Below are 27,141 nucleotides of genomic sequence, written 5' to 3'. Positions count from 1 at the left end.
CAGCTTTGAGATTTAGCAGACGTGTTGCAGTTTATACTGTGTGGAACTAATTTCCCAGCCACATATGTCATATTTCAGTTAGCCACCAGAGTCAGACTTAAAATACACAGACACACACCCACACACACTGTGATTAGACAACATTTGCTGTAATATTGGGATGACACTCCAAGGCATCATTTGCTTTTTCAATAGTATTCTGTGCTACTTGTTGCATTTTACAGTAGCTCTTTGAGTTTTAGTTGAAGATAATGCTCTATACATTTTGAAAACACCACATTAAAAATTCATTCTTCAGATACTACATAAGTTGCAGCAGTATTATGTATTCCTGAGCTTTAAAAGTATCCAGAAGTTGAAAGTATTACCACTTTAAAACAAAACAGTACTCTACCGCTACAATCGTTCCAGACTGCTTGGCATGTTAGAAAGCTTATTCATGAAAGGGGGGGGGGAATTCTGTGCTTTAACCATAGTAGGTATATTTGAATCCAAAACATTGTCTTTGGTGGTTGTATCATTTTTAGTGGGTGTGTAGTTTTTTAAACAGCACTGAAAGGGAGTCCTGATAATCCCATCCCACCCCTGTCCAAGGGAGATATAATTTTAGATGGAAGATCTAGCATCTTTCTGGCAATAAATATAAATTTAGCCCAATCTGTGTTTGCATTCATGCTTGTGTTGTGTTTCAAGGCGGTTTGTGAAGAAACACTGCGAGCGGGACCCCAGGTCAGCCTTCATTTGGATGCAGTAGTCTTCGGAGGAGAGGATTTTCGTGCCAGCATAGGTGTGTCATTTTGTGGGGAGGGTTTGAGAAAATGTGAGAGCCATTACTGCTAACAGCCCGACAGACTTAGTCATGCTTAAACCCATTTGAAGCCCATTGAATTATGTACAGCTAAATCTGTGCTGGACTGTGGCCTTCTTTTTAAAAAAAGAAATGGAACCAACAACTAGTATATTCACCGCTCTTGATCACATTAACAAGCCTGAAGCTTCTTTGTGCTGCTTCCCATAATTCTTGCTCATGTGTAATGAAGATTATTGCTGTCTTGAAATCTAATATCGGTTGCAGTTATAATTTACAAAAACGCTCAGTCTGCTAATTGGTCTCTAGCTAACAATGAAACATAATTGTTGATATCGGCTGAATAATTTGAATGATCACGTCTATATAATTATTTTTTTCAGAAACATTCTTCAAACATGTTGAGGTGAATGTTTTAGTGTATGGGGAAGACCAGTGTTAATATTTTTAAATTACTTACAATTTCAGTGTGATTTTACTGCACACATGGTAATATTTCCCCTAGGAACACTGGTACTTCTCTTTGCCTTCCTTCCTGTAGCTGCTGGTACCATTTCTTCAGAACTGAAAAGGAGACCAAAATCATCTCTCTCTATTATTTACCTGTGACTAAATACCTTCCTCTTGATCTGATTAATCTCCATAGCTTTTTGAGTGCAGTTCAGAACCAAAGAATCCCAAATGGGGGAAAAATTAAAAATAAAAGTAACAACATCTTAATTTGTTCTTTATAAGATGACAAATCAAATCAAAACTGGTAATGTGCATTTGAGAAGAGAGGAGTTAGGGAGTACTGGTTATTCTTTAGACTCAGCAGATTTTACAAATGCTTTTTTGAAAACTAAAAAATTATCTATCACATTTCTCAAATGTTATGACCAAGGACTCAGTTCTGGATTTGAAAACAATGTCTGAAAACAATGGATGTACTTCTGAGTAATGTGTACAAAATCAAATTGTTAGGTTACAACAGAAAGCAATAATTTTTAGCTAAAGCTATATTTGTTCTACAGAAGTAAATGGGACTATCCTGGATTAAATTTGAGTGTCTCTGAAGATTTAAGTATAGAAATAACATTACTTTTTAGTGAGTGTTTTTCCCTATTGTAATAATAATAGACAACAGCAAATGGTTACTAAAAATAGATCCACTCCGAATTTTGTACTGAAGAAAAGATCCCTCATCCTTATGTGCTCAAATCATAGATTTTTTTGAAAGTCCCACCCTACATTTAAAAACTCAAATGAAAAAAAGAGGACTTTTTTGTAAAAGCAGTTTTGATACCTTGTTTACAGCAACAAAGCCTTTTTATAGCTGTTGCAGTGAAGAAATTTGAGAGAGAGAAAACTTTTTCATTTTGGGGGAACAAAACTAATGGCAGATACATTTACACGGCAATTATTTTTAAAGCAAAGTCGGACTTGTACCATTAACTTCTTATGTTTTCTCTTCAGGTTCAACAAGCAGTAGAGACACCCTCGATATTCTTTATGCCAGGCAGAAAATTATTGTCACAGCAAAAGCATTTGGCTTGCAGGCCATAGACCTTGTATATATTGACTTTCAAGATGAAGAGGGGCTCCGGAAGCAGTCAAGAGAGGGCGCCTTAATGGGTTTTACTGGTATGGCTTTTGAATAATGTTTGAATAATCTCCTCAATCATAGATGTGCTTTATAACTCTCTCACCTGCTTAAGCTACCTAGAAGTAGCAGAAAAGTCCAACCACTATAAAATGTTTCACATTTATTTTTGCCTGTAAAACGGCAGGCAGAAGATTCCAAGTGCAAAATTGGGCCTTTAAAGTCCTTTGAACAAGTCACACCCAAGTGTGTTACTTTTTTATTGTTTGTGAAAGTGAAGTATAAACTATGGTTGCAGTATGTGTGTTCTCCAGCTGATTTGGAGATTTGGCTGAAAACCTGCATACCATTCCATGTCCATTCAGTGGATCAACAGATGTACATTTATCCGTAAGGTTGATTCAGGTGGGGTAGCCATGTTGGTCTGAAGCAACAGAACAAAGTTTGAGTCCAATGGTACCTTTAAGTCCAACAAAGTTTAATTCTGCGTATAACCTTTTGTGTGTGACTCAAACTTTGTTCTGTTTATCCATAAGATTACAGCTGTTGCGTATTTCAAGAGTCTGGTGAAAATTTCAAGAAAACTTTCTACACATTTGAACATTAGTAACACATCTTTTTTAAAAAATAAATGGACAAACTTGTGATTGTTTGCATTTTTTTTTATAAAATGCTAGAGGGATCCAATATGCTAATGAAGCTGTGATAGTTTATTTCCGTGTGAGTCTTTTTCTTTGAGTTGCTTTTCCATAGCCTGGCTTGTTTCTCAGTAATTGCCTGTTCACCTGATGACACCTACGGGTACTGGCAAGACAGGCTGACCAGCAGGCTTCTAGCCGCTGAGCCGATCCCTGTAACACAGACGGTTAGCCCATGATTTGTGCGGCACATCATGCGGGCACCCCTATGAGATGTGGTACATAACAAAGATTGCAGCTTTGTGATAAAAATCAGCTACTTGGCTCCCACACACAGATTACAGCATTCTTTAAAGAACAACAGTGGCAACATTTCAATGATACGTCTCATTCAAGTTAGATATAAGACGTTTGTACAGATATGCAAGTTTTGAAAAAAAATACTCTTTGAAGCTCTTAATCTAGTGAGAAGCATATTTTTTAAAGGGAGAGAGGTCTGAAATCAGATATATATGAAAGCCGTAGGTTTCTGGAGAAATGCTACTAGGAAAACACCAATTTATTTGACCATCATAATTGCAATAAAACAAAAGATGACGTTGTTCTCTTCCAATAGTTTGGAGCACTTTTCAGCAAAACGTTTTGTTTATTTACCTGTAAAAGTTTAAAGTTAAACTTGGTACTTAAATTAAATTATTAGCCAGTTTGGTGTAGTAGTTAAATGTACGGACCCTAATCTGGGAGAACTGGGTTTGATTCCCCACTCCTCCATTTGCAGCTGCTGGATGATCTTGGGCAAGCCATAGTTCTGTCAGAGCTGTTCTTGAAAGAGCAGTTCTTGAAAGAGATCTCTCAGCCCCACTTACCTCACAGGGTGTCTGTTGTGGGGAGGGGAAGGGAAAGGAGTTTGTAAGCCACTCTGAGACTCTCTGGATTCCTAACAAGGATAACAGAAGAGGTCCATTCCACCATCACCACCTGTGCGTGCTAAAGATGATGTTCATTAAACCAGACTACATTATTCTAGGTTATTTAAAGTGCTTGTTGATATTTGCAAGATCACTAGTGTCATCATGGTTTGATTCTGGGTGGATGCCACTATTAATTAAACTTACTGTTGCACAGTGTTGGAAATTACCCAGTTGGTCAGCTATAGTCACATTATAGATTATGAGGCCCGGATTAAATACTCTTAACTAATAGCTTTATTTAGCAGTGTTATTTGCCTTGTGATCATACAGAGTTAAAAGGGTGGATTCCTCCCACTCTTTCAATGAATGTTTAGGAGATTTATTTATTTATTATTTCAATTTGTATCCCGCCTAGCCACAGGACTGGTTCAAGGTGGCTAACAACATTTAAAACACTACAACAATAAATACATTAAAATACATTAGTAAATTACGACTACATAAACAACTAGATAGTACTAGTAATGATGGCAATAAAGCTGGCAGCATACACTATACAAACAAAGGCAGTAACCAACTGCTGTTTTGAGTGGTCCAAGGGACCAGTGGCGCAGGCGGTACGTGAAGCCTGCATTACATCTGGCCGAAGAGTTCCGGCTGTTCGAACCCCACTGTGGCCCTATGTCCCAGCCCTCGCCCACCCAGCAGCTCGAAAGCCCGTTATAGGGCAACTAGACAAATGGGTACCTGCTCTTAGAGCGGGGAGGTACCCTTCCCCTGCGGTGTAGCGGCGTAAGCGGCGAAGCGATGGTGAGCGATGGCGGCGGCGGAGAAGACATGGTGGCGGCTGGCGAGGCAATGCGAGTGAGAGGAGGCTGGGCCGGCAAATCACGGAGGCGAGGCGACGCAGCAGGCCGAGGCCTACTGGACAGAGGCCGCAGCGAGCATGCGCGGACGTGCGTCGGTCCAAGCCCGAAGGAGTCGCAACAGCCAGGAAGTCGTAAAAATCAAAGACCAGCGCCAGGAGGACATTGTCGACTCGAGCTCCTGCAGATAACAACGACGCGCTACTGGGTGCCTGGTAGGCTAGTCACTTTCCCCCTTGTATGTATGTGGCCCTAGGTTAGGATTGGCATTAATTGGAACATGTAAACTGCTCAGAGCCCTCAGGGGGTAAGAGGTATATAAATTGAAATAAATAAATAAATGTGTTCCGGAGGCACCGATGTCTGTGGCACTGTCTCCAGTGGCCCTCTCACCGGCAGCTCCTAATCGAAAGCGTGATGGAAGAGCTCCGTTTTGCAGGCCCTGCGGAACTGTAAAAGGTCCTGCAGGGCCCTGAAGTTATCCGGGAGCTCATTCCACCAGCGTGGAGCCGCCACCGAGAAGGCCCTGGCTCTAGTAGCAGCCAGCTTGATGTCTGTTGGCCCGGGAAAAGACAGGCAATTCTGTGTTCCTGACCTCAGTGCTCTATGGGGAACATATGGGGAAAAGCGGTCCCTCAGATAGGCAGGCCCCTGGCCATATAGGGATTTAAAGGTCAAAACCAGCACCTTGGATCAGATCCGGTAAGCTATTGGCAGCCAGTGCAGTGCCTTCAGGACAGGCTGGATGTGGTCTCGTATAGTGAGACCCATCAACAGCCTGGCCACCGCAATTTGCACTAGCTGCAGCTTCCGGAGCTGGGACAAGGGCAGCCCCATGTAGAGAGCGTTGCAGTAGTCTAACCTCGAGGTAACCATAGCATGGATCACTCTTGCCAGGTCATTGCATTCGAGGAAGGGAACCAACTGCCTAATCAGCCGCAGATGGTAAAAGGCTGCCTTGGCAGTGGCTGCTACCTGGGCCTCCATTGTCAGGAGCACTCCCAGACTCCTAACTCTCGGTGCTGGCACCAATGGCACCCCACCGAAGGTCGGGAGTGGGATCCCTACCCCCAATCCGCTCCGACTCAGGCACAGGACCTCCGTCTTCATTGGATTCAATTTCAGTCAGCTCAGCCTAAGCCAGCCCACCACGTCACAAAGCGCCTGCTCCAGGTCATCTGGGGTAGAGTCGAACTGGCTGCTCAACAACAGATATTGTTGTTATCTGGGTGTCATCTGCATATTGATGGCACCCTAGCCTATACCTCCGGGCAATCTGGGCGAGGGTGCGCATGTAGATGTTAAATAACATTGGGGACAGTACCGCCTTCTGAGGAACCCCGCAGATCAGTGGGTACCTCTGGGATGTCTGCTCCCTAACGCCACTCTCTGTCCCCGACCTTGGAGAAAGGAGACAAGTCATTGCAAGGCAAGCCCCTGAATCCCAGTGTTAGCGAGGTGGTGGATCAGTAGCTGATGGTCGACGGTATCAAACACCGCCGACAGATCTAATAACAACAGCACCACTGTACCGCCTTGATCCAGATGCCTCTGGAGGTCATCCGTGAGTGTGACCAGAGCTGTCTCCGTCACATGATCCGGTCGGAAGCCGGACTGGAACAGGTCTAGCATGGACGTTTCATCCATAAAGCTCTGCAACTGAATCGCCACCGCTCTCTCAAGTACTTTGCCCAAATAGGGCAAGTTGGAAACCGGCTGATAGTTGGCCAATTCGGCCGGGTCCAGAGATGGTTTTTTCAAGAGAGGGCAGACCATTGCATCCTTGAGTGCCCCTGGGAACAGTCCCTCAACAAAGGACTTGTTAATAATATCCCTAAGGGCACCTCGTAGCCCCTCACGGCCAGCTTTTATAAGCCATGAAGGGCACGGATCAAGGCTGCACGTGGTTGGGCGTACTGTTGAGAGCAATCTGTCAACTTCCTCAAGACTCAGCGGACTGAAATAATCCAGAATGGAACCAGAAGACGTGCATGGAGCCTCATAATCCTGTACTACTACATATTTTTAATCGATGAATAAAAGGTATCAAAAATTACTAAACTGGAATGCAGTCAGAATAACTGAAGTAGATAAGAATTGCCATTCAGCCTCTTAAACACTGTTGGAGGGGAGGGTCTACCATTGTACCACTCTTTAATAATCTTGATTAAAGTGCATTAAAGTAACAAATTTGCATTAAGCTGTCTTATGAATGGCCAATTCCAAAGGTACAAAAACTGCAATTTTCTATTTTGGTAATTTAGGGGTTTCTTTAGTTAGCAGAGGTACAGTGGCTTATGTTTCTAAAAGTTATGAACATTTTTCAACACAAATAGCTAAGATTTGCATGTGATAACTATTTCTCCACATAACAGCTCCTGCATGACTCTGTGCAGATCTGATGCATTTTACCATATCACCGCAAACCTTTCACTACCAGCATTTTGCCACGAATGGCAAAACGTACCACCTGTGTAGCAAGCCTGATAAACTCAAATGGGTCATTGAGTGATAAGAGCCCCCACAGGTTCCATCTTATTAAACTAATCTGTACAGTAGCCAGTTTAAAAGATCTGCCATAGAATAAGAAAGAAATTTAAATAATTTGACAAATCCTTAAATGACCACCATCCCTAAAGCAGGTGATCTGGATCCAAATCAGAGAAACCATTTGGCTTCTAGGCTGTGAATTCTCTGTGCATGCATGATTTATTTATTTATTTATTACATTACATTTCTATATCGCTCCTTCCCGGAGGCTCGGAGTGGTTTACACATATACATTTAATCACCTAACTAGGGCCACATACATATCAGGGGAGATGGATGCCTTACCAGGCACCTACGCAGCGTAGGTCTTTCTGTGGCGGGGTCTTGCTAGAACCAGGTGGTAGTGTCCTTCGGCGGAGGTCTTTTTCCGTCTCTTTGGCTCGGCTTCCTGGGATGGTCCTTTTATGGCGCGGCTGCATGATGAGGTCGCAACTGGTCTCTGTCCCGGAGGCTCCGACCGTGCTTACGTCACCGCGCCTCCACGCCACCTCCAATCGCCTCCCGAGTCACCTGCCATCTGCCGCTGAACTGTCGCCATGTTCTCATCGATTCACCGCATCGTCCAGCCGCCGCTGTTGCCCTCCAATATTGGAGGTAGGGTAGGGTGCCCCCCACTCTTAAGGAGTGGGTACCCATTTGTCTAATTGCCGTTAAGGGCTTTCGAGCCGCTGGCTGGGTGGGAGCTAGGATAAGGGTCGGGAGCTCACCCCGGCCGTGGTGGGACTCGAACAGCTATTAAGGCTGTTTGGAGATAGTTTTACTTGCAGGCTGCATTTACTGCCTGCGCCACCGCTCCTATAACTTTTTTTTTTAAATTTAATGTATTTAAGGCTCAGTTTCTCAGTGGATTGTACCCTTAGGTGTTGTCAATACTTGTATCAGGAGGCATTACTGAATGAGTAAAGACAATGAGTTGGATCCAATGAACTGTGAACAGAGTTCCACTTGAGGAACAGATTTTTCTTGCCTCCCTCTTACTACAAGCCCAGGCTAACCTGATCTCATCAGATCTCAGAAGCTAAACAGGGTCGGCCCTGGCTAATACTTGGATGGGAGACCACCAAGGAATACCAAGGTTGTGACATGGAGAAAGGCAATGGCAAACCACCTCTGAACTTCTCTTGCCCTGAAAACCCTACAAGGGTTGCCAGAAATCATCTGTGACTTGATGTTACTTTCCTCCACCACCACCACCATGTGACACTTGGAAAGATGCTCTGAGGAGACCTTTGGAAACAACTTGAGATGCAGCTCAGGAAGCTGCAGTTCAAGTGGGAAATCCATAGAAATTGTACATCCACTTTGTGGGAGACTAGAAGTACTCTCACAATGGCACTTTGTGATCCAGCCCTATAAACTTTCGTCTGTCAGGTGAAAGAGCTCTGTTGGCTAGCAGGTACAAATAATCTGAAGACCAACATTCTCCAGCCTTTGGACCTCAAGAGGTCAGTTATATCTGGCAGTTGAGGACACTGATGGTAGCTAACTATCCCTTTTATAATAAATAAATGAAAAATATATAAAATTCACATAGGTTTAATATGAACTTTTATACCTCCTCTTTATCCCAGGTAATGTTCAAATCTAAAAAACATGGCTGCAGTCCTATGCAAAATTATATGTGCTAAGTGTATAGAAAGCGGTGAGTATAGGTGTGTGCAATTCTGCATAACATCACATGTATATTGATATTCAATGTTAATTTCAGGTGAGGAGCTATCAACTGTCTCAGTAACCTTTCTTGTCTCCCAAGCATCTTACTTATTATAATAAATAAAAGCTAAAGATCCCATTGTAAGCTATACACAAACATATAATGTCATGAAAGTCATCAGGGCCCAGCTAAAACTGGCCATTCCTATGAAAAGGTGTATCATTTCAGTGAACCTTCCCAAAAAGCTTAAGTTGACTAAACACGTTCCAAATATGCAGTTAATAGCTGATTCCTGTGACAAACTAAGCTTAATTTACAACTTTCTACAACTCTGAACTTTTCTGTAATAGCACTCCTTTTTTGTGTGTATTTGAGTTTGTGTATATGTGTGTGTGCTTGGAAGTCATGTCTGACTTCTGGCGACCCCTAGTGGGGCTTGGATGTTTCAGAGAGGTGGCTAGCTATTGCCTGTTTCTGCGTCCCGGCCCTGGTATTCCTTGGAGGTCTCCCATCTTGCCAGGGTCGGCCCTGCTTACCTTCCAAGATCAATAGCACTGCTTTTAGATGTGGTTCCTGATGGAAAATTACTCCAACATTAGCTGAAAAGTAACTAATGTGTATATCTTCATTATACATATACTGTTAATATTAAGGACTTCCATGGTTCCTGTAAGTTGACCTGAGGCATGTTTTTTGTGGCTTGTGGCTTTTGTTGGAAACCTGAGTATCTCATCTTTCACTATTTGCAAAAGGAACAGCAAGTCCAGATGTTATTTGAAAGCACTGACCTGCTGATGCATGAAGTGTCTTGTACTTCCAACCTTTGCAGCACCAGAGTGATCTCCAAAGGAGAAGTCATCCAAAGGGGAAGTCATGATGTGTGACATATTGTATAGCTTCCTGTAAACTTTTTCTTCTGGATTAGGGTGGAAGTACAACATACATTAAAAAAACGTAAAATGCAATGCATTTGTTCATACTGCTGTCTGCACTTCTAATGTCTGCACATCTAATGTGCACTTCTAATGTGTGATCTTACCTTAACAGCCAGTTCAGTTATTACCATAGTGGTTTGACAACTGCTTTCTTCGCCTTCTTTCTACACCCTTCAGCAGGCCCGTAGCCACAGTGGTGCAAAAAGGGGCGGTGCCCCATCAATCTTTTGTTATGCCCCTCCATTAAACACTGGGGATTGGTGTGGAATCGGTCACAAGTCTTTCAAGTGTAAATTCTCTAAGTAAAAAAGGAAGGGGTTGAGGTAAAGAGGTGTGACTCATGTCATAAATCTTGCAAATATAAATTCTCTGTTCAATTGACTAGAACAGAATTCTTAGTTAGCAGGATTGCAGAGTAATTATTTTAAAAACCTGCAGTGAGGGGAGTCAAATCATGTTCGAGTACAGTACAGAGAGAAAGAGGGAGAGAGAGATATTAAGGAATGATGGGAGTAAAACTGGTGTTGTAGCAGACTCAGAGGAAAGCAAAGACAGAGTAAGCAAAACAGTGTTCTATAATAGTTCTGCACAACTCTTATTGGTAGCCACAGTGGTGCAAAAAGGGGCGGTGCCCCATCAATCTTTTGTTATGCCCCTCCATTAAACACTGGGGATTGGTGTGGAATCGGTCACAAGTCTTTCAAGTGTAAATTCTCTAAGTAAAAAAGGAAGGGGTTGAGGTAAAGAGGTGTGACTCGTGTCATAAATCTTGCAAATATAAATTCTCTGTTCAATTGACTAGAACAGAATTCTTAGCAAGATTGCAGAGTCATTATTTTAAAAACCTGCGATGGGGGGAGTCAAATCATGTTCGAGTACAGCACAGAGAGAAAGAGGGAGAGAGAGATATTAAGGAATGAAGGGAGTAAAACTGGTGTTGTAGCAGACTCAGAGGAAAGCAAAGACAGAGTAAGCAAAACAGTGTTCTATAATAGTTCTGCACAACTCTTATTGCTAGGGAAATTATTTTTGACAGGAGACAAATAATAAGGGATTTTGGCCCAGAGGTAAGTATGCACAAATCTTCTTTTGTTAATATATGCTACACCTTCAGGTAGTGAAGGTAGGGGTATAAATCCAATCTCCTCCTCCTCCTCCTCCTCCTCTTGTTCTTCTTCCCCCCCTCCCCAATCTTATTCACAGGGGAGGATTGTGGTGTTTGGTCTGAAGAGACCTGGGTACGAGATGGGGAGACAGTTGCTGTCTCCCAGTTGGCTCCTCCCGGGTTCTCGGTCCTCCATCAATCTTGGACTAAGGGGCGGGGGGGGAGTGGCTTTGTTCATTCGGGAGGCTTACTCCTTCAGGGCGCTCCAAACGTCGAGGCTCATAGGCATTGAGTGTGCCGGCTTTGTGTGGGAAGCTGGGGAGAGTTTGGCTGTTTGGCTGGTGTACTGACTGCCCAACGGTGTACCAACCGATAGCCTGTCATCCCTGGTGGAGGCCGTGTCGGGCTGGGCATTGGAGCACCCTAGACTGATAGTCCTGGGCGATTTCTTTTTCTTCTTCTTTTTTTCCTTTTAAAGTACCCAAAGGTACACCTTTATTGTTTTCTTATATACCTACACACAGACATAAACAACTACAACAATCAACATATAGGCCAAGGGACTTATTACAATTTGTTACTACATCTACATCATCGCTTCATTGTTCTCTATCATTTGTTAATATTCTCTAGCTCCATTATTATATATTGCTACACACACCAATTTTAATTTTGCCATATCAGCTTAATCTTTAAGTCCATTCTCATTGTACTAACCATATAGTCTTTTCCAGATTTTTTGAAATGTCCATTTCATGCTGACGATGCGGCTTCCTCACAGATGGTGGACGGTGTCGTCCATGTCGGCACTGGGACTCTCCCAAGACGTAACGGCCCCCACCCACAGAGCCGGTCACACATTTGATTTGATCTTCGCGGCAAAGGTTACAGTGGACCGGGTTACTGCAATGGCAGTTCCATGGTTGGACCACCATGCCCTGAAGGCCTGAGTGAATGGGTCACCCCAACCCTGTTTAGGTGGCGAGCATATTTTAGCTCGCCCGCTGAGCCAAATGGACCCTTTGTGGCTTCAGGTGGCCCTTTGGGATCCAGTCCCCCCTGGTAGCTCACTAGATGAGCTAGTCGAGGACTGGCATGGCCGACTCTCAACACCCATCAACGAGATCGCCCCCATACACCCTCTGCGACTTTGCTCTAGGCTGGCTCCCTGGTATACCCAGGAGCTGAGGCTGATGAAGCAAAGGCTTAGATGGCTAGAGAGACAGTGGCAGCTTGCTTGTGACGAAGCAACAAGAACATCATATAGTACGTTTATGAGATCCTATGAGATAACCCTTGCATCTAGCTGCATATCCAGAAAAATGCCTTCCTTTGCACGATCACCAAGCTTTGATTGCTCTTCTTTAGGGATGTGTATGAAAGCTCTACAGCTGAACACTCTCAGGTGGTCCATGGATGGCTTATGACCAACCCACAGTTCATAGGGAGTCACACCTGTAGCTCTTGTGACTAGTCTATTCTGCGTGTAGACATTCTGTGACAATAGCTTCACCCCCAAATTGTGTAGGTAAGCAACTGTCTCTGAGCAGTTGGTATCACTCCAGGCCACCACACTAACCCAAGTCCACCTCCACTTGAAGGGACTGCAAGATGGAGCCAAATTCCTAACCTGCCCAAAAGACTTCTTGACCCTGTCTGTGAAGTGATAATTAAACTCCTCTTTTCTACCCACTCCCCCCTCTCCTCTGTCCAAAGGTTCTGACCAGCTCTACCATACTAGTACAGTAAATGAGTGAACAGACAGAACAGGGAAACTGGGATGGATGTTGTTATGTCTGGACATGTGCAATCTTCCACTCATGCTTAACTGCTGCTGGTGCAGTAGCCAGCATAAGGAGGCATGCCTGGACTTGTCTGGCAGGCCACCTAGTTGGAGCTTGAAGCCCAGAACAAAGGCAGGCAGGATCCTGGAGCCTGCCTGTGGATTGGCCCCTGGGGGCAGCCAGCCAATCTGGAGCTTGGAGGCCATTTGAACTCACCAATCACATTGGGGCTGGGAGTGGCTTAGGTGTAAATAGTTAAGGCAGTTGCCCCATGTAAAGCATTCCTGTTGAGATGCAATAAACAGCTGCTTGTTGAAATCACTCTGGCTTCGCCTCTGCTGTGTTAAACTCACTATTTAACAAGATGTGGCTCTCTCCATCAGATATACCTTCCTAAATATAGCCAGGGAAGATGCCCTCCATACCCAGTCTGGTAGGCCATTCCAGAGCACTGGACCTATCAGAGAGAAAACCTGTGACCTAGCTGTTGGTCTATGGCCAGTCCTATGCAAGGTCACTGAAGTTATGGGAGTATGCCAGAAATTGTGGTTCAATAAGTAAACTATGAAACAAACCAGGGCTGGTGAGCTGAGCAAGCAGAATGCCTGTGATGCTGCAGAGGTGCTAAGCTAAGCTAAGAGGTACTAAGTTAGTATGGGAAAGAATCAGACATAAACTGTATGTGAAGATCCCGAAATGGGTCTCTCTGGTGAGAGAAGAAAAAAGTAGCTAGATATGAAGATTTATTAGGAAAGGAAGATAGGTTGAAGTCCAGAGAAGAATTAGAGGAACAAGATATATGTTTGGATTGATGGACAAGAGTACACTTGGAATCTAGATATGCTAAAGATAAACCTCAGCGGTTTGATGCAGAACAATCAGCGTTTGATACACTTTTATACGAAACAGTGATAAATTAATTAAGAAATTTTATGTGTATTAGTTACAGATAAAGATGGAGGATGAGGTGATTAAAGAATGTATGATAAAATGGGCCCAAAATTTTGGCTATAATATTGATCTTGATCATTGGTTGCAAATATGGAAAACAAATGTTAAAATAACAAAATCGGTTTCCTTTAAAGATAATTTATATAAAATGTTCTATAGGTGGCATATAACCCCAGAGAAATTAGCCAGAATGTACCCTGGAATATCTGACCAATGCTGGAAATGTAAGATACAGGTGGAAAGCTTTTTTCATGTTTGGTGGAAGTGTAACAAGGTCATGTTATATTGGAGAAGGGTGCATGAAATGTTTAAAAAAAAAAAGTTTGATACCGCTACCATTCAAACCTGAAATGTTTTCACTTAATATTATGCCTGATGCAAAAGATAAGAAAGTTAAGCACTTAATTATACATATAGTTATGGCAGCAAGATTTCTCTATGCTAAGTACTGGAAGAAATCAGAAATACCAATGGAAAATGAACTTTTGACAAAAAACTTCGAAACAGCAGAAATGGATATATTGTCGAACTTGTTAAAAGACTGAAGTAAACAAAAAGCTAGAGATAATTGGATACCATTTTATGACTGGGTGGAAAGAAACTTTGAAGACTACGAACAATGAATATAACCATTATAACTTGGAGAAACTTGAACTGTACAGAACTTGACTTTTTTCAGGAATCATAATAGAAGATTTTAGTGATCTGATTAAGTGTCACTAGCTTTAGTAAACATATACATGAAAGAGATCTAGAAACAAAGAATTAAGACAGAAAATTTGTAACAGCTATTATATATTGCTGACTTGTATGTTCTATGATGCTCTTACAGCATTGTTTTCAAATTTTTTTTGAAATTTCACTTTCTGCATTGCTTGACATAGCAAGTCTTCTGCTTCATTGCACTTTTCCAATTTTTGTAATCCTAGTCCTATTGAATCACTTATGAGATCTCTCATGCTATTCAATTAGAAGAAGATATTAGATTTATACCCCACCCTTCACTACCCAAAGGAGTCTCAGAGAGGCTTACAATCTCCTTTCCTTTCCCCTCCCCACAACAGACATCCTATGAGGTAGGTGGGGCTGAGAGAGCTCTTTCGAGAGGTCACACCAGCAACTGCATGTGGAGGAGTGGGTAATCAAACCCAGTTCTACCAGATTAGAGTCCATGCTCCTAAACACTACACCAAACTGGCTCTATACCATGCTTTTATACTGTGTAATCCACCAGGAGTCTCTAGTAGAAAATTGGTAAATAAATAATAAAATATAAATAAATAAGGATGGGCTGACCACCACAGTACTCAGTTTGGTGTGGTTAAGAGCGGTGGACTCTAATATGGAGAACCAGGTTTGATTCCCCACTCCTCCACATAAAGCCAGCTGAATGACCTTGGGTCAGTCACAGCTTTCTCAGAGCTCTCTCAGCCCCACCTATCTCACAGGGTGTCTGTTGTGAGAAGAGAAAGGGAAGATGATTGTAAGCCACTCCAAGACTCCTCTGGATAGTGAAGGGTGGGGAATAAAACCAACTCTTCTTCTTCATTTGTCCCCCCATAAAAAAATTTCTGGCTATGGGCCTGCCTTTGATAATAACGGGATGATATTCGCATGGGAAGGAGTCATTTTGTTGGCCCTACCCATGAAATTTCTTCCATCTGTATGCTATCAAATCAACATCAAAAGAAGCTATGATGGAGAAATGTCTCCCACATCTCTGAAGTAATGTATAAGTCTGTACCCCATTTCTATTCTGAGTTCTGAACAGGTGTTTGGACAGAAAAGTGCTACAAGAAACAAAAAGATGCATAAAAACGGCTCAGATGCAGGAAGATTTCTGCTCCTAATTTCCAGTCCATATTATGACTGTTTTAAAGGAATTACTCTCAAATGTGGAAAAACTTGACTAGAAGTTTCAGAATAAGAGTAATACAGAATAAATGCAACATATCTGAATCTTGTAGGCATCCACCGAATACCTGTAAATTCAAATAATTATCAAATTCTATTAATCATAAACAATCACATGTACTAATTATGACAGCCCATTCAGCCACAAATATTTCCAATATTTTTCTTTATTGCTTCATTAATAGTCCACCTTTCTCAGAATGACTCGAGGCAGATTTTAACTCCATGTTGAATAAGTCCCCCCCACCATTCCACTCCAAAAAATGGTGAGTTCATGAAAGTATCCAGCAGGATAGCTGCTGGTCCTTAACTTTCCTGCTTTTTAAGTCTTTCAACATTTATGGCTTAGATGTTCCCAGTCATCGCTTTAAGAATGCAGCCTTTTAAAAAAACACACAACAAACCTTTATAGCAGCTAACATTTTACAGTTCTGTATAACCCGTGGGCTTTGCATCAGCAGTGTGTCTATATAAATGTCCATCAGCTGTAATAATGTTTATGTACATTAAAAAAACAGTAAACCTTTAACAGCTGACTTAGTCATTATGGCTACGCTGGTGCATCCTGCTGAGAAGTAAGATATAAATATGAAACACTGGAGGTTTTTCTTCCCTTTTTACAGTCTTTTGTAGAAGACCAAAATGACACCATCATAGAGTTACATAAAAGACTTGACAGGTATTGATTTAAAGCAAGATATATCAAGTGGTAGCGCAAAAAGGATTTCATGGTCATAAATTTTAATACCTTCCAATTCTACAGCCTCTCTGTAACTTGTCAATAACAACAGTTTGGTTTAAAATATTTCCCTTGTTTCCAAACAATGTCAAAGGCCATTATACAGTTGTTTGGATACATACGGGGTAACAAAAGGCAACCCAGGGGCCATAAATCTAATGGTGTATTTGTTGTTGCTGTTGCTGTTGTCATAGTGTTAAAAGTAAATGTGATTTTTAATATTTATCCTGATTGTCATCACAGTGAAGCATCTGCCTTTACAACAAATAATTAAGATCAATATTTTGAGCTGTCCTCCTTACAGTGCAAACCTTTCTCTCGAAATATTACTTTTGTATGTTTTATACTAAATAACATGTGCAAAAGTGAGCCTCAAAATCAGTACATTATTACAAGTAAAATAGTGAAAATAAATAAACGTTTAGCGTTATAATTATACTTTTAAACTGTTCTTAATTTTAAAAGAGCATCTAGTAGAACAACCTAAAGTACACTACAGTTCTTCAGTTTAATTTTTTTTAAAAACAATCTTTGAAGGATTTTTAATGTGCATACTCCAGTTAGTACAAATGGTCAAAGAATTAAAAATAAAATGTAATAAAGCATCTTGTGGTATAACATTGTTAGGGGAAATAGTGTCTCTCTTGTTTCTATACAATAGGTTTCAATTTTGTTCTTTTTTTAAAGTCAAGAATTAAACTATTAGGACAAGTTTTTTATTGCAAATGTTCTTACAGAACAAATAATGGGAATCTATTTTTCCTTATCCACAGCAATTTTCTGTCCTTATTTGAGCTTGTGATTTTACATTGTATGTGTTTCTGTGTGTACCATCTTGAGCTACAGAAAGGTGGCATAGACAGATTTGAGACAGCTGAATGTATGTATTCGTATTTGTTGCCAATCATTTTGGGAGGATTCAAACCAATTTAAAATGAACACATTTCCCAAATGATATATGACCTTCATAATATGAAATATCTACACATTCACAGCACAACGGCACCTTTACATTAAAGCGGAAATTTCTGAAGTATTTTTTTGTTCACTCAGAAAGGTTGGTCTTGGTGCTGCCTGCGTTAGCACTTTATTTTCACATGAACTAGCTCATTGTACTCTTTCACCGACCTTGCCTTCTCCCCATCGCTCAAAAGTGTGCCAGATAGGTGTAGGAATCCATGTCAATAGAAGCTCAATAAAAAAGAAGACATTTGCCAAGAAAAGAATTATCCTCTACATTTTCCTCTTGCAATACGCATGTGTGTTTCTACCAAATTCTGCTCTCACGTGTTATCCCCGTCTCAAAGGCCAAACTGTGAAACCCATACAAATATTGAATACAATTCACTTTGGCAAAACCCATTAAAATTAACAGGAGTTGCTCAACATCACTGCTTTCAAGAGGGTGAGGAGAATATATAAACTTTTCTCTTTAAAACTAGACCTTCCTTCCATCCCTCTCTCTGGGCACCAAGAGCCAAGCAAAATTGCAACAAAAGTCTTAACTGTTTATATGAAACCCAGCCACCCACTCTGCTTTGATCAATGAATTGTGGCTGGTTTGATGTCCACTTTTCTGTTGGATTTTTCCCCCTGGTTGTTCAGGTTTTTTTATATTGAGCATAAAATGTTGTGATAGGTTGAAAAGTATCTCGCCATGCCTGTCTTGCATAAACAAGACTTTAAAAAAACAACAAACCATATTTCAACGTTTCTCAGATCAGTCTTTATCTTGTTAAGAAAGCATCAATGAAATTTTTAGATTTTGTTTTCTCAAGAAGCAATAGTTTATGTTGTAGCATGTCATGGGAAAAATGACATTTATGAAAGTGCTGTTCATTCCTATAACTATCATTCTGACTATTCTAATTGCATAGTTGAGCATAATTAACCAGCTTATAGTTATTTTTAAGCATCTGTGTCAGAAAACAATCCATACAGTACGTTTTTTTAAAAAAGAATTATATGTTTCTATAGGAGATTTGAATGAGATATTTGTTTGTTCAAGAGAAAATAAGAAAAACCAGCAACAAAATCTGCCCCCATACCATTATGAAATTATTTCTTTAAACGGTTTATATTTTCAATAGAACAGGAATTCTGCTCCTTTTGAAATTCTGTTCTGGTTATATCGATGTCTTGTGGTATATAGCTGGTCAATAAGTATTGAAATACATAATCAAGTCAAGTCAAGTCAGCCTTTATTGGCATAAATTAACAGTACAAATTATACAATTTTAGTATTGAAATACATACGTTTTATGTACAGCACCTGCTTCTATACTGAATTTTATTCAACATAAGCTGATTTGGGAGACCAAAAGCAAATAAAACATGATCAAATGGTTTTTTAAAATAAAAATCAAGTAAATCTTTTTTAAAAGTTTCTCAGTTTATAGTTACTTGTTTTGATTTAACTGCTTTGTGGAGGAGTCTGGGCTACTCGTTGTACAATTTTTAAAAATGAAAGAGATTAAGTTAGGGAGGAATAAAACTTAACTGTGAGAGTCTGTGCAATATTTAGGAGCCTCAAGTGATTGGAACATTTTGTTGGAACATCTGCTTGTTAATGCTTGACTCTGAGGTTATTAATCTTCTTTGTAGGTAAGCAGGTGATTCACCCTAAGCAAATTGCTGTTGTCCAGGAAGAGTTCTCACCAAGTCCTGAAAAAATAAAGTGGGCACAGGAACTGATTGCTGCCTTCGATGAACACCAGCGCAAAGGGAAGGTAAACCTTTTCATCATGTCATTCGCAGAATACAGTCGCTGTTCAAACAGAAGGGTCTTGAATTGTAGTATTAACATCCTGAAAGGTAAAGTAACTCTTATATAGCATCTAGAATATAACGTTTAAGATTTATTCCAAATATAGTAACGTGTTATTTGGGGAAAGCATTTTTATATTAAATCCTATCAAGGCATTCACTGAAATGGCATTTCAATTGGGTGTTGAATTTTTTTTTGGTCTCTGCCCTTTAAATTAATGTAGGTTGTACATATCAAGGTATCTATATAATTGAACTAACAACATTGCTAAAATATTTTGCGGAGAAAATGGAAAATCATTCACATGCTTTTTAGTTTTAAGTGGTTTAAATTGCTGGGATTCTAACTTGCCCATACTTAGGGGTAAAGTTGCCCACAGTATGTGGCTCTCTACAGGATGGGACTTCTGTTCTTTGGAAAGGAGAGATGGTATTTTGTGCATTAGAACTTATTTTTGGACTGGCGGTTTTTTGGATGGAAAAGAAAGTGAATTAGTGCTGGAATATGATTGTTCCTAATTTAGTGCATCATTGAGTCTCATGTTTCCTGCTCTGTGGGTTTCTGATATGTAAACATTGCGGTGGAAGAGCACAATCTGTCTTCACTTGGTGCCAGTAACACTTAAATTAGGGGTCGCCTGAAGGAAAATTGTATGCTAGCTGCAGCATTGTTAGCTAATTATCTTAAAGGTTATTTGCTGTAATGTAGTTTGCCACTTTTGTTGGGGGGGAGAAAAAGTTGCAATTAACTGTGCTTCTTCGCCTTGTGAGCCAAATCCAAAACGGTGATCGAGCCACCAAAGTTTGGCCGTCCAGAAGTGCAGCAGAGAGAATGTGTGATTCAGTGCAATTTGCACAATACTGAGTTGCCGGGAGGGGGGAGGAAATCTTAGCACAGTTGAACACACACACACACACACACACAAACTAGAGTTATGCAGATGTACTTCTTGCTGCCCCTTACAAATGCCATTAACACTTGATTGATATTTGAAAACATATTGTGAAGGTTTCCTGTGTTTACCAGCTGACCCACTAACACAATATGATCATTACGGAAAGAAAGTTTGCACTGTTTTAACAAGAGATTTGCTCAGTACTTGTTTGGGTTTGTTTTTTTTAAAGGAAATGCTGAAATATATTCACCTGCTGTTCTATCTTAAACCATAGTTTACTGCATAGTGGGACATTGAAAACCAACCTGAACATTCGTTTAAGATTTACTCGAATTAAACTATCAGTCTGCGAGTACAATCCAAAACAGAGTTAATCCCTTCTAGGCCCCGATGAAGTCAGTGGGCTTAGAAGGGTACAACTTTGCTTGGGAATGCACTGTAAATCTCTTTTGTTTTGATCCCTTCTACTTACATATGCTTAGTGCTTATTGTGAATGATATCCAAGTAGAAAATACACCAACAGCTCTCCCCCCTTTTCTCAATACACCTGTTAGCAAGCATATCTCAAGGCCCATCTGCGTGTATACAGTGCCAATGGAGTGTACATATGGCAGCTAATATATTCCAGGGACTTATGAAGAGCACACACACAAAAAAGACAATGCGGGGAACGCTAAACCAGGCAGACTATTTATGTTTGCAGCGTTTGCATTGTCAGGCCATACATACAACGTTTAAATGCCGAAGTCTTTCTGGTCTATATATATTAGCAGATTCATGTCTGGCATCTATGGGAACCGAAGTATTGTTTTCTACGTCATTCCAAGAAATTTCTAGCAGATCTAGACATTTCCCTTGATGGCTATTTTTGAACAAATGACTTGTTATTAGGGGTAGTTAGCGAAGAAGATATAGCTATCTATCAGTTTTGCCCATTACCTTGGATTATAAATTAATGGGAATACATAGGTTCTTTGTGACCTACTGTTACCAGCTAAGTATTTCTAAATATGACACTGGTCCTTCGCTGTAGGACTAAATCTTGACTTTATCAAAGTGAGTGAGAGCTTTGCCTTTGGCTTCGGCAAAGGCGTGGTTTCTCCCAGTGAGGTGAAACAGGATGCTGTCTAATCAATGTTTCCTAAAACTCTCTTATCTGAATTTTCAAAAAATAAAATAGAAAAATCTGACAGATGAAATTCCTTGCCAAGCTCGACTGTTTAGTTTTCAAAACAGTTGCCTCGCATGACAACAGACTTGTGGCACGTCCCGAAACAACACATTTTGGAAATGTGTGAATCAAAAAGCAGGACAGACATACTTTAATGATAAAACCAATAAACTGAACAAGAAAATAATAATCTTTTGGGATCCCTACAGCATGATCCTAGCAGAGTTGCTCCCTTGTAAGTATGTTAAGGTCAGCAGAGGGTATAACTCTGCTTAGGATTACACTTCTAGTCTTGAAAATTCTGATGTTATATTGCTATAAATTCCTTATAGGAAGACAAAGTGTATATCAAATTGCCACAGATGCTGCTGTTGCCATCTCTGTTTCCCTCAATTTTTCATTTTAAATGAAAGATTTTGTTTCGGTGAAGCCAAATAAAAGTCTAGGTTCATACTATTAAGTTTTGTGTATTGTTTGTATGTGTGGACGTTATTAATCAAATCTGAAGGCCTGGAAAGAACTGAATGCACATGATTAGAGGAACTAGTTTTGCTCACAGAGAAATTGCTGGGCTTGAGCCTCTGGGATCACAGTTTGTTGTTAATTAGTGAACAAAGTTCGATGTTCTCAGTCAACGAGAGTTTATATTAACATGCATCAATCATCTCACACAATTTATCATAGTTTGGAAGAGAGGACAGCGTTCACTGAGGGAACCAAATTGTATGCACAATGAATCATAAATGATTTGATTTCAACGGTATCACACACTCCTGAAAATCAGTAGTACATGTAGTAATGCTGTTTTCTGGTAGCAACTTTAACAGTAGTAATGCTGTTTTCTGGTAGCAACTTCAATTTGCAGGTTGAACTCATTAACAAAATGTTTTTGATTGTTATAATGGTGAGAAAACAGAGTTATAATACAACCTTTGAAGGAATAGAAGGGATAACTGGATATTGACGCAGCAACATGACATTTATACTAAAGGGTATTTATTTATTTATTTATTTTATGTCAGTATTGTATTGTTAGTGCCTAATCTAAATGTTACACACTCCATTATTGTCTCTGTTGCCACAACGCACACACCCCAATACTGGGAAAGCACAACAAAAGATATATCTAAATTCAGCTTTATCATCTTGGTTTTGTTCTCCCATTTGCTCTAAGGTGTGAAAAGCATGGGTTTTTTTTAACTATTTAAAAGCATCATTCAGTTATTACACTGTAAATTAGCTTAAGCTATAAGTGATAGCAATAAATACATTCCAAAGTAATATTATTCAAAGGAAACTTTAAAATACATATTACTTTTTTCACTCAAAACGATGCTCAGAGTAGCGCACCATTAAAAATATTAGAACCATGTACATGCAGCCTGGACTTATAGTAAGCATGGTAAATTCAATAGAACTTACTGTCAAGAAATTCTGCATGGCTTTGCAGCCTTTAAAATATATAAATTATACACAGTCTATTTGCAGTTTGAATAGTTTTTATTACTGTACCGGCTTGCACTCCTGCAGCTGAAAGCAATTTAAAAATCCACAGCTGAATGAATTTTCAGTCCTTTTCAGTGGAGGACACTAAAACAAAGGATTTTCAGTGCAACCTTAAACAGAGTGACACCCTTTTAAGTCCATTGAAGTCAGTGGCCTTCAGAGGGAATAACTCTGTTTAGGATTGCACTGTTATCTGCCTAACTCAGCTAAGGAGATCTGTGTATGTGAGCAGGTTTGTACTGCACATAACACTACCTGGACCGGGAACCACAGACACCCCGGATGAGGATGCAGTCCATCCACAAGGTATTGCTTTCAATCAGATGTGTATTCCGGTGTTAGTTTGAATGTGTATCCCCCCCCCCGTACATGTGCTTGTACAACCGGTCACAGGCTGACACCTTATTTACATGCAATTTGCATTGGGTTGAATTCACTACATTTAGGGTAGAATTTGACTCGGTGAAAGGTGAAGAAGATCCTAAGCATTCTAAAATAAGTGACGAAAAATATCTGAAAGAGTTTAGAGACAAGACATTGTGCATAGCTTTGGATGGTTCTGTTCTGTTTACTTGTGCTATATCTTAAACTGGGAAAATGCAAAAAGTATATTTGGGGTAAAACTGACAATGTCCGTTGAGTAAAGGCTTTGATCACGCTTCAATTCCTATCCCAGTTGGGTCCTGAATAAAGACAGGCTGGCTGTTTGCGGTCATTCCATCGGACTGCCTAATGAATTCAGCTTCCTGGGATTCTCTTATTAAAAACAACCATGTTTCCAGGTATGCCTTCAGTCTGGGCAGTGCCTGGTAAATCTCTGTGGGCGAGGTTTCATAGCTGTGCGCAGTGCCCCTCAATGAACAGAAACAAAATAAACCTTGTAAAATTGTTACAACAAGCTGGAAGCCCATGAGGAATGACAGGAAGGGGGAGCAATTTGGAAGTCTCCCCATCCCCAAAAGTCTATAAGCTGTCAGGGGCTGATACAGGCTGATTTCCACCCCCACCCCCCTTTTAACTGATTCTCAGAGAGGGACATATGTCTCTTTTTTGATATGTTGTTGATAAGGTTATTTTAACGGCTGGCATTCCCAATTTATTTATTTCATTCTGTTTTCTATGCCCTCTGTGTCCTGCATATACCTTATATTAGCCAAACAGAAAAATAATATTGCATCAACTGAATGGGGACATGAGAAAACAGAAAGACAAAGGGCAGAAACAAAACTGAAACAGGGTTTTTTGGGGGGGAGTCAAAATGGTGGGGCTATGAAATTTGGTAGCAGCCCTCCTGGAGCATACTCAAGCTTCATCAGATAGTGCGTGTGTGTGTGTGTGTGTGAGTGTGTGTGTGAGTGTGGTGTCTTTTTTCTTTTGGTTAATTTACAAAGTCCTCTATACAGTGGAAATCCTCTATGAGTGGTTTGATTTAGCTGTTTTCATAACTGGTGTGAAATACCCCATCTACGACTATCTGTACACACACACACACTTGGACTGGAGGGGAAAAAATGAAAAACACTTGTATCAAAAGGTCCTGACATGTGAGGACATTTGTGTTTATTTTGATTACATCTGAATGTTACACAATAATGTCACGCCCTGTTCTTATCGCACGTCTTTTTGACTCTCGCTGTTTACAGCTTGTTTCTGTATTCTATGTATGTGTGTGTGTACCTGCTGAGGATTCACCTCACGCATCTGGTGGTGGGCTCTTTATGTCACTGAAATATTATGCTAAAATGAAAACTTGTTCATGTTTAGGGTGCCACAGGACTCATTTGTTTTCTAAAACAGAATTAATCTCATAATGTTTGTAGTTCAAAAAAGTGGATTCTATCTACACTTTGAAAAATTCTGCCCAGAGAGTCTTCTGGCACTTTGTTGTGGCATAAATTTTCATGGGTCAGATCTCACTTTATTTTAGTGTTGAGTATCTAGAAATCAGTTTTAGTTAATCATCAGATTAATATACTTTGTAATGTGCGCATGTTGCTTTACCTGGATTTTCGCTGCATGTATATGAACTTGGGAACGAATGAAACTTAACTGCTACCATGACTGTGGTATGAAATAAGTGTATTTCCAGATTAATGAGAAGCTGCTTTGGGGTGTATATAGGTGGCCTGTTTCCAGAAAGATCTGAACGTATGCAGAAGTACAGGATAATGCAAAGGAAAAAGAGTAGCCAATATGTGAGTCTGAGACTAGGATTTCAGTGACCCAGGCTGCAATCCCCACTATGCCAAGGAAGCTTGCTGGGTGACATTGGGCCAGTCGCACACTCTAAGCCTAACCTACCACACAAGGTTGTTATGAGAATAAAATGTAGGCTGCTTTGAGTCCCCATTGGGGATAAAGGTGGGGTCTAAATGAAGATAGACAGGCAGGCAATGGATGGATGGATGGATGGATGGATGGATGGATGGATGGATGGATGGATGGATGGATGGATGGATGGATGGATGGATGGATGGATGGATGGATGGATGGATGGATGGATGGATGGATGGATGGATGGATGGATGGATGGATGGATGGATGGATGGATGGATGGATGGATGGATGGATGGATGGATGGATGGATGGATGGATGGATGGACGGATGGATGGATGGGTGGACAGACAGTGGATGGATTGAGATAGATGATAGATAGATAGATAGCTAGATAGATAGATAGCTAGATAGATAGATAGCTAGATAGATAGATAGCTAGATAGATAGATAGCTAGATAGATAGATAGCTAGATAGATAGATAGCTAGATAGATAGATAGCTAGATAGATAGATAGCTAGATAGATAGATAGCTAGATAGATAGATAGCTAGATAGATAGATAGAGATATTGCTCTAAAAGCCTTAATTGGTTCTCACTACACACAAAACTATGACAAAACTGAAAATATATATGGATGGATAGATACAGATGATGGATGGATGGATGGATGGACGGACGGACGGACAGTGGATGGATTTAGATAGATAGATAGATAGATAGATAGATAGATAGATGATAGAGATATTGCTCTAAAAGCCTTAATTGGTTCTCACTACACACAAAACTGTGACATAACTGTGAAAATATATATTTTCAAACCTGTGTTAATTATGGAATAACTTGCAATAGCCTCTTATTAATGGCTACAGTCCAACACAAATTAAGGTGTTCTTAGATTCATTAAATCAATGGCCTTACTCTTTGTTGATCTGTATGCGAAATAATAATCTACACTGTCCGTGCATCATGGTAACCTAATGAAATAAATGAAAAAGAAGATCTTGTGGTTTTTTGCCCTGTAGCATCTTCAGAGGTTCAGAGGTTACCCAACTGTTTCCTTGAACAGTAAATTGGAGCCATTAAAATTAAATTACTAGAAGTCCTTCATTAAATTGCATAATTAAAACATAAATTTTAAGAAGCATTCCATTTGAGAGTTCTGGTACAATCAGACACTGATTGTGCATGAGATAAAATAAAATCATTTCTATCAGTCCTTTATCAGCTGCCTGAATGCTTTAAACAATCCAAGCACAAGAAAAGGGAAAACAAGACAGAACGTTTTTTTAATAATGAATCTTAAAAACTGGTTAGTTGACTTTCAGTCATGCAAATATGCTTTATTAAAACGGAGTTGCTGTCAGGAAGTAGTATTTAATATGTAGATTGTTTTCTCTGTACAATATTAATAATACAAGAACTAGTTGGTTAGAGTATTGAGACAGAACTAGGAAGATTCCAGTTCAAATCCATGCTTGCTATGAAACTTACAAAATGACAGTGAGCCTAACCTACCTCACAGAGTTCTTATTAGGATAAAATGGAGAAAGAATGAACTGTGTAAGATGCCCTGATCTCCATGGAGAAATTATAAGAGGGAAATTGAACTAAATAATATTTTGTAAAGCTGTAGAACTTTTTTTTGCATACAGAGTTGGTGGCTAAAACTTCAGCTTCTAGGGACTCTTAGGACCCTGAGTAATCAGAAAGCAGCAGGAGAAACCTACTCAAATACTGCTGCAGAAATAATACTGACAAGATGGTTTGTCACGGTATTTACAGTGCTATCTTAAGCAGGGTTATAGATTTCTAAAGACCATTGAATTCAATTGACTTGGGACTGCACCAACCCCATAGCCATCAAATTTTCCATGGGAAGGCAGGTGCTCCCGACGTAGTGACCTGAAGTGACCCAATGACTGGCTGGGCAGAATGACATAGGCACATGTGGGGGGCAGGAAGGGAAAGGAGGCCAAGTCAAGCGAAAGAGGTGGGCACAAAAAAACTTTCAGGAGTTGCCCAGAGTTCTGTTGGCGGGGGCATGTTCAGCGGGATGGCCACCTCTTCTTCATACTCAGGCCTTCA

General features: G+C 40.3%; 1 protein-coding gene across 1 annotated transcript in view; it reads left to right on the top strand.

Annotated features, from left to right (window-relative positions):
• CLYBL (citrate lyase beta like) overlaps positions 1 to 21,231 on the top strand; it is a 163,650-nt gene extending 142,419 nt beyond the window's left edge. Inside the window, exons 5-8 of the mRNA XM_015415095.1 lie at positions 694 to 787; positions 2,264 to 2,431; positions 19,042 to 19,251; positions 21,134 to 21,231. Coding sequence (XP_015270581.1) covers positions 694 to 787; positions 2,264 to 2,431; positions 19,042 to 19,251; positions 21,134 to 21,231 — 570 coding nt within the window. The remainder of the gene's footprint in view (positions 1 to 693; positions 788 to 2,263; positions 2,432 to 19,041; positions 19,252 to 21,133) is intronic.
• Positions 21,232 to 27,141: the final 5,910 nt, after the last annotated feature.

This window comes from Gekko japonicus, unplaced genomic scaffold (assembly GCF_001447785.1).
Source record: "Gekko japonicus isolate JY-2015 unplaced genomic scaffold, Gekko_japonicus_V1.1 scaffold52, whole genome shotgun sequence".
Classification (NCBI taxonomy): domain Eukaryota; kingdom Metazoa; phylum Chordata; class Lepidosauria; order Squamata; family Gekkonidae; genus Gekko; species Gekko japonicus.
Note: the sequence above shows the minus strand (reverse complement) of the source record. Positions and strands in the feature narration are given on the sequence as shown.